This window comes from Triturus cristatus, chromosome 7, assembly GCF_964204655.1.
Source record: "Triturus cristatus chromosome 7, aTriCri1.1, whole genome shotgun sequence".
NCBI classification, from domain to species: Eukaryota; Metazoa; Chordata; class Amphibia; order Caudata; family Salamandridae; genus Triturus; species Triturus cristatus.
The window spans coordinates 66,726,943-66,739,916 of record NC_140590.1 but is presented as its reverse complement, the minus strand read 5'-3'; the positions used below and the strand labels follow the sequence as shown (position 1 = coordinate 66,739,916).

The window sequence follows — 12,974 nt, the reverse complement described above, 5'->3', positions numbered from 1 at the left end:
TTTATGTATTTACACAGGAACTCATGGCGTTGTACAAATGCTTATTGCCACAGGTTAATTGTTTGTCTGGTTCAATTTTTAAAAATTTATCAAAGCACTTTTTTGCAACATTTTGCACGTTTATGATATTTTGCACATTCAAAAACTGTGAAGGCGTAATTACATTTATTTTATCATGAATTTATTTTTTAACTGATTTAATTGTAAGATACGATTGCTTATCTAAAAATCGGTCTGCGGTCTCATGAGTTTATGATTTATTTATCACAGTTCATTAAGAAAGACTCGTAACGTTTTACCAGTGAGTCTGTCTTCAATGTTAACCACATCTGTATGCCTTTGCACCTATGATTATGTTGCACTGTTCACTTTAAAAGCCTATGGTTAATGCTTGACTGTGTCATGTGATCAAGGCCCGCGGGATGGGCTGAAACGTGTCATGGTGGCATTCTGCACCAAAAATAAATAATCTTGCACTGAATCTGTGGTCTGTATCAGTTTTCTGCGAAGGAATATAAGGCATAGAAGCGGAGTACCTTGGATATGGATATGGATATATATATATATATATATATATCTACACACACACACACACACACACACACACACACATACCGTGCCATGAAGGGCTGCACCACCTCCATACTGCAAAGAGGGGCTGTGTGGCGGGAACTGAGTCCACGCCGGGAATGCAACACAGTGTATGCGGAGTATAATTAAACCGGCGCCTCATCCAGAGACCTACTAAAGGACTAATTATTGCTGCAAAGGATGTGAAGATGAACAGAACCCACTTTGGGACTACAAATCCCAGCAAGCATTTAAATAAAAACACACTTAGTGAGGCACACTGGGGGCCGATAAATTGACATCATGCTTGTAAACGGCTAATTGGAGCTTTCTCTGCTCACTCGCTGCCAGCTGCCAATGAATAAGAGGTTTTTTTCTGCCTTGAAACACGTCAGGCCACGGATATTTTAGATGGATTGAAGACGCTGGCTTTTCCTTTTCAAATAAACCGGATGGTTTGCATACACCGTCGTGTGCGTCCTTGAATGCTTTGGGCACTTTGTTGGATCACATTATTGCACAGCAGCTCTGCCGTGAAGGGCTGCACCACCTTGGGACTACAAAGAGGGGCTGTGTGGCGGGAACTGAGTCCACGCCGGGAATGCAGCACAGTGTATGCGGAGTATAATTAAATCGGCGCCTCATCCAGAGACCTACTAAAGGACTAATTATTGCTGCAAAGGATGTGAAGATGAACAGAACCCACTTTGGGAAAATATGCAAGCTCCAAATTTGGACTACAAATCCCAGCAAGCATTTAAATAAAAACACACTTAGCGAGGCCCACTGGGGGCCGATAAATTGACATCATGCTTGTAAACAGCTAATTGGAGCTTTCTCTGCTCACTCACTGCTAGCTGCCTATGAGTAAGAGGTTTTCTGCCTTGAAACGCGTCAGGCCACGGATATTTTAGATGGATTGAAGACGCTGGCTTTTACTTTTCAAATAAACCAGATGGTTTGCATACACCGTCGTGTACCTCTCTGCAAAGCAGCTCCGTGCCGCTTACTGGAGGTACCTGGTGGGCAAGTTGGCCCTCAGGATTCAAGGGGACTTAATACCCCAACTCACAACGTGCTAGGGGGCACGTTTGCACAGTGGTGCAGGGAGGGGGCGGGCCGGATATAAGAAGTTAGCAATCCTGCTGTGTGGGGCTTACTGGTGGTAATAAAAGGAATAGTTGGCCCGCAAGGTTGACGTTGGGGGCTAACTACTGCTCCTGTTACCTCCAGTAAATCCCACACAGTGGGATTGCTAAGAGGTGTTTCGGAGGCCACGCTCACCTTTCTCCACCACTCGGGAAACGCGACTGGTATGTTAAAGTTAGAAATTAGCGTTTAAAAAAACCTTTGAAATTCACTGAAAAAACCATAGGTTTCAGGCATGTTATAGTTAGAAATTAGCATTTAAAAAACCTTAGAAATTCACTGGAAAAACCATAGGTTTCAGGGACATTATAGTTAGTTGGACATTTCACTCGTACAAAACCAGAGAAATTCCGCCGTGATAGTTAGTTCAGCTAACTATAACTCGCGCCCCCGCAATACACTGCTGATGACGTCACATATTACATCATTCATGACAAAGTCAGTGACATCACTGATGACATCTCAAATGACATCACTGATGACATCACCCACGTGATAATCTGATGCACCTCCTCAAACTCTCATATAACCTTTGATACACCCACTGTAAAATACAGACTACCATTTTCGAAACCATTGACACACCAGTACCAGTTACTACACACGCACTCACTGATTCCTAGGTCTACACATACATCCACTCATTCACCCATACAATCATTCATATATGCAGTCACTCATCAATCCAACACTACCATATGCACTTATACAGGTATACAGACACTCACACACCACCACTCATCCATGGAGTTACTCACACACCTAGTCAGTCAAGCAAAGAATCAATCACACTCCCATTTAATTACCTATACAGTTATACACACACCACCTCACTTATTCATACAGATACTAACGCATACCTACTCATATATAATCACTGATACAAGTACACACTCATCCATACAGCCACTCTCACAATCACAGACTCTCACGTATAGTCATTCATATACTCCAACTCTCACATGCACTGCCTTTTACATATGTAGTTACTTGGACATGTACCACTGACACATCCATTCACTCACTAACACATCCATACAGACACTCTCCCACCCATACAGCTGTTTCCACATGCACTCTTGGACCCATACAACCAGTGAATCAACCACTCACACATCTATGCAGTCACACACCTCCCACCACCCTACACACACACACTCAGTCTCCCATACAAATACTCAGGCAACCAATCAATAACCCATATAGACACTCATGTAGCTACTGACCAATCCATGCAGCAGCTTACACAACAGCAGACACACTGATACAGAAATTCACACAGTTTAGTCACTAACCCATGCATTCAGTAAGACACATGTAATCACTCACTTAAACAGTAAGTCACACACCTACTAAAGCCTCCATCCAGACACTTATACACCCACTCATTCTTCAATACACCTTGGCATATATAAAAACATATTTAAACTTTACAGAAACACACAGTCACTGGATGATGTCATTTGAGATGTCATCAGTGATGTCAGTGACCATGTCATGAATGATGTAATATGTAAGCCGGGTCTGGTGGCTCAGTGGACTAATGCGTCTGCTGCAGGGGCCTGTGTTCGACCTCATGGTCACAGGTTCAAATCCCGGCGGGTCCACTCAGCCTTTCATCCATCTGAGGTCGATAAAATGAGTACCATTGAGTTGGGTAACAATAAACATCTGTTACTCAGCGCCAAGATACCCGTAGTGGTGAACGTGCGCTTTACAAATACACGTGTTATGTTATGTGACGTAATCAGCAGTGCATTGCGGGGCCGCGAACTATAGTTAGCTGAACTAACTATAATGGCCGAATTTCTCTGGTTTTATACAAGTGAAATGTCCAACTGTAACGTCCCTGAAACCTATGTTTTTTTCAGTGAATTTCTAAGTTTTTTTAAATGCTAATTTCTCACTATAACGTGCCTGAAACCTATGGTTTTTTCAGTGAATATATATATATATATATATATATACACATATATATATATATATATATATACATATATACACACACATACATACATACACACACACACACACACAGTCCTGTTTGGGACAATAAAAAGATCTCAGTAATTAACTGGTGGTTTTCAGCTGTTTTGTTGAGACATGCAGTAGGCGGCCTGCGATCAAGGACTGATTAGGCTTTAAACGCGTTGGGCTGAATGGCGAGTTTCCTTAATTATCAGCCTCTTCTGTGCCCGGTCTATGGGCAAAATGTTGTGAATATGAATATATATATATATATATATATATATATATATATATATATATATATATATATATATATATATATTTTTTTCCTTTATCATAATCATATCCTACTAAATCTCTATCATCGCCCTCACGGAACAATTGCCCGAGTATTATTTCGAACAACGGACACAATTAGTTGTGTTGCTCAACCAGGCATGGTCTCATGGGTGTATGGTGTTTTCTCATACTTCCTCAGGACATGCTTTAGTTTACATAATATATTCCCTTAAAATTCTTGGTTCTTCTGGGGGTCTGCTCTCTTCATGTATTGTCTCCCCTGTTTAAGGAATGCGGGTCAGGATCTGTAGCGAGGATACTGGCAATGGTGATGCAGATGCCGTGGTGCGTGCCGGCTTCAAGCCCATGGTGCTTAAGTCCAGAGGAGAAGGGTCACTGGATTCTGAAGAGAACTATGAGGAAGCCAAGCCAACTGGAGGGAGCTCAGGCCTACGTTGGCCCTTCTTTCTTGATTTGTCAGTATCCCCTCTAATGGGAGTGAAAGGGGCTTGGGACCTAGAATTTGAGCTGGAATACTTTCTGCTGCCACCTGAGTTTTTAAATAAATTAACCATGAAAAATCGAGACCTAGTACATCATCTTCATTTCTTTCCATGTCATTGAAGAGAAGCTCTGGAATAACATACCGTGACAGAATACAGAAAATACAAATACACAAACTCGAGGTGTGGGACCCAATCACTCACTCACTCATTCACTCACTCACTCACTCACCGGAGAGGCCTTTGAAGATGTGAATAAGCCTCTTGAAGGGGGATTAGGTTTAAACACCCAACATGCACCGTTATTTACTTGTTTATTATATCAGCACATTCACAGCTGGGCACTGGGAATAGTCAACTAGCGCGTGATCCAATACTATCAATGCAGAGGCCACGTTAGTGAAAGTATGCAGGGTTAGAAAACAACCCAACCGCCCAGAATAGAGAATAGGTAAAGTGCAACTAGGAAACCATTATATCAGATTGGAGAAATTTAAGGGGAGACAAATAAGTGCTACGGAAACTCAAAGAATCAGGCTACAGTAGTGTGCTTCATCTAAGGCATGTGATATTACAAGGGATACCAGAGAAAAGGGTGACTGCAAATGTCTCGTCCTAATCATGCACAAGGCACGCGACAAAGCTCAAACAGTGTTGCAAGGGAGGTGTGCTGGAGTTGGAAGGAACCAACAGACTGGAAACTGCCACAATCGCACCAAGCAGAACCACACATTAGCGGGCCTAGACCAACTCTAAGAGCAGGTCAAGCTAGTGCTGCGTACAGACTATGAAATGCCAACCTAGCGCTGCATCCAGTCTATGAAACCCCAAACTAGCGCTGCGTCCAGGCAATGAAACGCCAACCTAGCGCTGCGTCCAGGCAATGAAACGGCAACCTAGCCCTGCATCCAGACTATGAAATGCCAACCTAGGCCTGCATCCAGACAATGAAACGCCAACCTAGGCCTACGTCCAGACAATGAAACGCCAACCTAGGCCTGCGTCCAGACAATGAAACGCCAACCTAGCCCTGTGTCCAGACAATGAAACGCCAACCTAGCCCTGCATCCAGACTATGAAATTCCAACCTAGCCCTGCATCCAGACAATGAAACGCCAACCTAGCCCTGCATCCAGACAATGAAACGCCAACCTAGCCCTGCATCCAGACAATGAAACGCCAACCTAGCCCTGCGTCCAGACAATGAAACGCCAACCTAGGCCTGCGTCCAGACAATGAAACGCCAACCTAGGCCTGCGTCCAGACAATGAAACGCCAACCTAGGCCTGCGTCCAGACAATGAAACGCCAACCTAGGCCTGCGTCCAGACAATGAAACGCCAACCTAGGCCTGCGTCCAGACAATGAAACGCCAACCTAGGCCTGCGTCCAGACAATGAAACGCCAACCTAGGCCTGCGTCCAGACAATGAAACGCCAACCTAGGCCTGCGTCCAGACAATGAAACGCCAACCTAGGCCTGCGTCCAGACAACGAAACGCCAACCTAATCCTGCGTCCAGACAACGAAACGCCAACCTAGGCCTGCGTCCAGACAACGAAACGCCAACCTAGGCCTGCGTCCAGACAACGAAACGCCAACCTAGGCTGCGTCCAGACTATGAAACGCCAACCTAGCGCTGCGTCCAGACAACGAAAAGCCAACCTAGGCTGCGTCCAGACAACGAAAAGCCAACCTAGGCTGCGTCCAGACTATGAAACGCCAACCTAGCGCTGCGTCCAGACTATGAAACGCCAACCTAGCGCTGCATCCAGACTATGAAACGCCAACCTAGCGCTGCGTCCAGACTATGAAACGCCAACCTAGCGCTGTACCTGGGAGCTCAGGAATGGGCAGATCCACATCATCATCAATGTCGGTATTTTCATCCGTTGATGCAGCATACGGGTCTTCCTCCTTCTTGGCAGTGGGTTTCATCTTAACTTGCTTCTTCTCTGTAATCCTGAGACAAAAGGGAGGAAGAAATCAGTCACACATTTCTGGAGAGACAGCGGGAAAGGGTGACCAAATTCCTGACACCATGGGCAGACTGTCTAGGAAGGTGACAATGCAACTAGCTGTGCACATCTGGAAAGGGAGATGGAAGGGAAACCATACTGTCGGTCAATCTTCTGGAGAGATTATAAGGCAAGGACCTAATCAGTCACACCCTTCTGGAGCCCTCTCAAATAGCACAAAAAGAAGTCCAACCAGTGCTGAGCGGGACAACGAGGCTGGCATGTACCTGTATGCACACACACCAGGAGCTCACTACATCTTTATATATGCACACAATCAATGCAACCTCAATGCATCTCAATGCAAGCTCAAGATTGAGCAACGCAGCACTACAAAATAATGCATGCCGTTTGCTAGTTTAGGATCCCAGGATGATCATAGCAGAACCACCCTGGTGCTAGGAATGGATTAGCATGAAGTGCTGCAAAATAAGCGGAGCGCAAACTAAAGTATCAGGGATGACGCAGGACAGAATTGGGATGCATCTGATAAACTTTGTGTGGGACTCAGTGCAGGAGAGCTCTTCAAGTCACAAGTGAGTTGCAGAGGCACAGATGGATGGTCTCAGCCTGAAGAACAAGTTACTTACCTTCGGTAACAATACATCTGTAAGAAACATGGGTCAGTTATAGATTCCTTTCCTTAGAATATCCCCCAGCCGTCAGACTGGATCCGGAAAGTTTTTTGTCAGCAGTACCCCTGCTCGTCGGTAGGTGGTGTCGGTCGACTCCGTGTGGTTGCCGGGATGACATTGCGGAAGTTACTTAAACGCCGCCGTCCAAACTGACGTCAGTTCTATACACGACTTTCCGTGCCAGGAATGCAGAGCCATGCAAGACACTGACCACTGGTGCACAAAACTAGAGCCCTGAAAGGATGTCCTTAACCTTAGAAATCAGTTCTCAAAACGGGGAGGATGGGTGGGGCGGTAATGAATCTATAACTAACCTATGTTTCTTATAGATATATCTTTACCGAAGGTAAGTAACTTGTTCATCTGAAAGATACAGTTAGTTATAGATTCCTTACCTTAGAATAGACACCTCAGCAATATCAACCCCGGAGGTGGGTCTGCGCCAAGATAACACCAGAAAGTCCTGGAGAACAGAACGGCCAAAGAAGCAGTCTCTCCGGACTTGGCTGTCCAGGGAGTAGTGTTTTGTAAATGTGTGCCGCGATGCCCACGCATCTGCCTGACAGATTGTCATTCAGAGGGACTCCTCGTCCCAAAGCAGTAGTGGCTGCCGTCCCCCTGGTGGAATGAGGCACGTAGCCCCAGTGGAGGCTCCTTTTTAGCCAGAGAATAACAGGCTTTAATGCACAAAATAACCCAGCAAGAGATGGGCCGCTTGTGTATGGCCCGACCTTTCTTGGTGCCCACGTAGCCAACAAAGAGCTGGTCATCCACCCGGAACTGTTTGGTGCGATCCAGATAGAAGGAAAGCGCACGTTTTGTGTCACGGCAGTGGAGCCTCTCTTCCTCCTTAGAAGGATGCGGAGGCGGAAAGAAGGTGGGCAAAGTGACGGTTTGCCCGATGTGAAAGGAGGTGACCACTTTGGGAAGAAGGGATGGACGAGGTCTAAGGACAACCTTGTCCGGATGTACAGCCAGAAAAGGAGGCTTGGATGAAAGAGCCAGGGGCTCACTCATCTTCTGGCAGATGTGATGGCTACCAGGAATGCAGTCCTAAGAGTTAAGGGTCGTAGAGGACAGTTGTGAAGCGGCTCAACGGGAGCGCACATCAAATAGGTCAAAAGAAAATTTAAGTCCCACTGAGGGATCACAAAGGGAATAGGAGGAAGGAGATGAGTGATGCCTTTTAAAAAGCAATTTACAAAAGGGGACCTAAAGAGAGAAGGCTGATCAGGAAGACTTAGAAAGGCAGAAATCGCCGAAAGAAAGCCCTTGATAGTGACCAGAGCAGAGCCCTGCTGGGCCAAAGAAAGAAGGAACAAGAGAAACTCAGAAAGAGGGGTAGAAAAGGGATCCAAAGCCTTTGCTGAGCACCATGCCACAAATTTATTCCATCGGCAGGCGTATACCGTCTGAGTGGAGGGATACCTGGCTGCCAAGATTACATCACAGACTTCGGGAGGCAAGTCAAATGACGTCAACTGGCGCCGCTCAATCTCCACGCAGGGAGAGGCTGGACAGGTTCTGGTGGAGGACCGTCACCTGCTGCTGCGACAGAAGATCCCCCAGAAGAGGCAGTCTGATCGGAGGATCGATGGCCATGTTGAGCAGCTCGGGATACCAGACTCTTCGTGCCCAGTCCGGATCGACAAGAATGACTTGCGCCCGGTCGCGCCTGATCTTCTTCAGCACTCTGGGCAGAAGTGGTATAGGCAGAAAGGCGTATAGAATAGAGGACCGCAACTCCACTCGCGACGAAAAGCGTCGCCTAGTGAGTGCCGCATTGGAAATTCCAACCACAGAATTGATGACATTGCACGTTCTCTTCGGTGGCGAATAGATCTAACCAGGTCCTTGCACCACCTGAGAGTGAAGACGTTATTCGTGATCCATCATGCACCTGCGGCCGAGTTTGCCCTCCTTGGAGTTCAGAGAACCTGCCAGGCGTTGAACACCCAGGGATATGCCCTGATGTTCCAGCCATGTCCAGAGGCGCAGGGCCTCCTGACATAGGGTCCATGACCCCATCCCGTCCTGTTTGTTGCAATACCACATGGTGGGGGCGTTGTCCGTTAACACCTGCACTACTCTTATCCGGACAGCGGAAAGGAATGCCTTCAGCGCAAGACATATCGCCCAAAGCTCCAGAAGGTTGATGTGGGGCTCGGACTCCACCGGAGATCAGAAGCCTCTGATCTCCTCCTCTCCCAATGTGGCCACCCCATCCCAGAAGGGATGCGTCTGTCACCACTGTGTGATCTGGTTGGGGAAGGGAGAGGGAGCTGCCGTTGACCCAATCCTTGTTCGTGAGCCACCACTGCAATTGTCGTGCAGTGCCCTCCGAGATCTGGACGCAATCGGACAGATTCCCCTGATGATGCACCCACTGGAACTTCAGGTCCCACTGAAGATCCTGCATATGCCACCTGGAATGATCGACCAGCACGATGCAGGAGACTATGAGGCCCAGCAGCCTCAGGGTCATTGTGACCGAAAACCAGGATAGAGGCTGAAAAATCGGAATCATAGCCAGAATATTCCGGACTCGCTGTTCGGGAGGAAATAATCGAATCTGCGTCGAAACCAGAACCGCTCTGATGAAAAGGAGCTTCTGAGAGGAAATCAGGTGCGACTTCGGCACGTTGATGGAAAACCCCAGAAAATGCATGTGGTCGGCCATAGTCTGGAGGTGGGAGACGACTGCATGGGGCGAGCCCACCTTCAACAACCAGTCTTCGAGATTGGGGAAGACTGGAACCCCTGCTCTGCGCAGATGAGCTGCGACCACCGCCATCACTTTCGTGAACACCCGAGGGGCGCTGGTAAGGCCAAAGGGGAGCACGGTAAACTGAAAGTGCTTGTGGCCTGCTGTGAACCGCAGGACGGGGATGTGAAAATAAGCGTCCTGCAAGTAAAACGCTACCAACCAGTCTCCAGGGTTGAGGGCAGACAAGACCTGAGCGAGCATCAACATCTTGAACTTCTCCTTCCGGAGGAAGTGGTCGACATTCCTGAGATCCAAGATAGGACGCAGGCCTTTGTCCTTCTTGGGCACCAGAAAGTAGTGGGAATAGCAACCACGACCTATTTCTGGGACAGGAATGCGCTCGATGGCCGAAACTTCCTGTTGGAGAAGGGCCAGGTGATCCTCTGACATGCGATGGTACTGAGTTGGCAAGGAGGAAGGGGTAGTCTTGAAGGGGAGGGAGTAGCCCCTATGGACTATCTGCAGAACCCACCTGTCCGACATGATGGTGCGCCAGTGGGGGAGGTGATGGCGGATCCTGCTGCCCACTGGCGTTTGGTGGCCCTGAAAGGTCGGACTAGGAGGGTTTGGAGGCTGATGCAGAGGGGGCGGAGGTGGACTGGCCCACTCGCTGGCCACCAGAACCACGCCAGTGGTTCCCACGTCCCCGGCCGCGGTGGGACTGAACAGCCTGCACCGGCCTGTGGCTCTGGGCGGGATGTAGTGGGGCACCCCTTCCGTACCCATAAAAAGGGCAAAAGGCAGACTGCGCAGGGTGGATGGTGGAGAGGCCCAAGGACCTGACAGTAGCTCGAGAGTCCTTAAAGCGCTTCAGCGCGTTGTCTGCCTTGTCACCGAAATGGCGACGGCCATCAAAGGGCATGTCCCTCCCCGGAAACCCCAGTCGAACGGCCCCAGGCGTAGCGCTGAAGGGCTACTGACATGGCAATCGTTCTGCCCAGTGCGTCGGTAGTATCCAGTTCACAGTGAATAGTAAACTTTGCTGCATCTCTGCCCTCTGCAACAGCACGGAAGAGCATGGCACTGAGGCAGCACTGGCGCCACAGTTTCCTACACAGAGTGGGAATAACGGCCCAACAGAAATGCTGTGTTTACCAACCGCAGTCCCAAGCTGGAGGAAGAAAACATCTTCTTCCTAAGTTGGTCCAGCTTCTTGGATCCCCTATCAGGTGGAGCTGTAGGGAAGGCGCCCTTGGACATAGAGGCTTGGACCACCAAGCTTTCAGGGGTAGGGTGCTGGGAGAGGAAATTACGGTTGCCCGGGGCCGGGCGGTGTCATCGGGCAACCATCCTATCCACAGGAGCCCCTGTATTGGGCCTGGACCAGGTGCCAAAAAGGATGTCCGTAAGGGCTTCATTTAACAGCAGCAGGGGCTACGAAGAGCTCGCTGCCAGCTGAAGCACCTCTGTCAGGAGGTTACTTCTGACTGCCACCGTGGGAAGCTCGAGGTGGAGAGCCTCAGCCGCCCTATTCAACACCACTGTGTATGACGCTCCCTCCTCCGTAGCCCCAGTAGGAGGAGACAACATGCCTAGGTCTGGGGAGGTATCCAGACCACTGGCATCCCCCAGTTCCTCTCTCCAGTTCGGCTCATACTCTAGCTGGCCAGTGAATGGGTCCTCAGACCCCTCCCAGTCTTTCTCACCCTCCTCTGGCTGCCAAACTGGCTGAAAATGTCCAGGGGGGAATACAGGCACAAAAGTACCCATCGGCGACGGATGACGCCGGTCCGGCTCCGTATCCACATCGGGGTGGAAGCCAGGGTCGACGTCGACTGCAGGTCAAGCCGGCACCAGCTGCGGGCGTGGTGCAGGTGGAATCGGCGCCAGGGGAGGAGTAACTAGGTCGAATGGCGCCGATCCGGATCCAGGCCTGGATCCAATGAGGCCCTGTGGAGCCAAGGCCAGAGCCACTGGCGTCGAAGGCCTAGGGCCCTCAGCGGAGTCAGGCTGCCCAAAAATGGCATACATCACTTCATACAATTGATGAAGCTGGGCAGGGGTCGCTCCCGGTCCCAGGAAGGCCTGAGTCGACCTTGAAGGCTCTGCACGCGGAGCCACAGGAGTGGCACCACCCGCATCCTTCGTCGTGCCGGCCAAAGGACGAGGGGAAGTCGAAGAGCGACGACGCTTCTTCGGCTTCTTGTGCTTTGACTTACCTGACCCCGAGTGCGAAGACTTCGAAGAGGAGTGATGATGGCTCTGCGATCGGTCCCATGACCTCCCACACGACCGGGACCTCGAACGACATGGAGCCGACTGCCGGGCCTCGAGGAACTTTCTGGACCGCTCCCGCAGACTTCGGGGCCATGGTCCAGCAGTTGGAGCACGACTTGGGGTCGTGGTCGCGCTCCAGGCAGCAAAGGCACATGAGGTGCGGATCCGTTACCGACATCAGTCGGTTACAGGAACCGCAGTCCTTGAAGCCAGGCATCCCTCGTGCACCAGGAGTCGATGTAGGACTCAAAAAGAAGTCGACAAAAAGTTGCAAAATGACTAGGGGTACAGCTCTCTCTGGACCTGCTCTTGCTGGTGCGGAAAAAGAAAACTGACATCAGTAACTTCCGCAACGTTATCCCAGCGACCACAACGCCGTCGACGGACACAGAGTCGACCGACGCCACGGGGTTCTGCTGACGAAAAACTTTCCGGATCCAATCTGAGGCCTGGGGGATATTCTAAATTCTAAGGTAAGGAATCTACAACTAACTGTTTCTTTCAGATATACAAGTAGAAACAACCGGCCAGGACCAAGGTGCACTGGACGAGCTGCAGGATGCTCCCAGTTTTGGAACAGTAGGGGCATGCAGAATTGGGGTTCTGTGAGAAAGAGATCTGTTGGTCCCTGTACTGGAATGTGGGTTGTGCTTCAAATCAAGTCTGAAATGCAGGCTCCACACTATAAACTGGTTGTAGTACCGGTATAGCAGACATGCTTCTGGTTAGCACCGAGGGACACCGCAGAGCTCTGATGCAGTTCTCCTATATCAGAGGGTCTCCAGGTCACAGGTTGATAAAGCTGCGACTGGTCTTACTAATGGACTGATTGAGGATTCTATAGGTCAGGGCAGAGGGTACTGGAAGAGC

At 49.3% G+C, this 12,974-nt stretch overlaps 1 protein-coding gene across 2 annotated transcripts in view; it reads right to left on the bottom strand.

The window, feature by feature from the left end:
• XRCC1 (X-ray repair cross complementing 1) overlaps positions 1–12,974 on the bottom strand; it is a 297,807-nt gene that overhangs the window by 22,468 nt on the left and 262,365 nt on the right. For both annotated transcript variants that reach the window (XM_085615657.1, XM_085615656.1), the window contains exon 14: positions 6,303–6,430. In XM_085615657.1, coding sequence (XP_085471783.1) covers positions 6,303–6,430 — 128 coding nt within the window. The remainder of the gene's footprint in view (positions 1–6,302; positions 6,431–12,974) is intronic.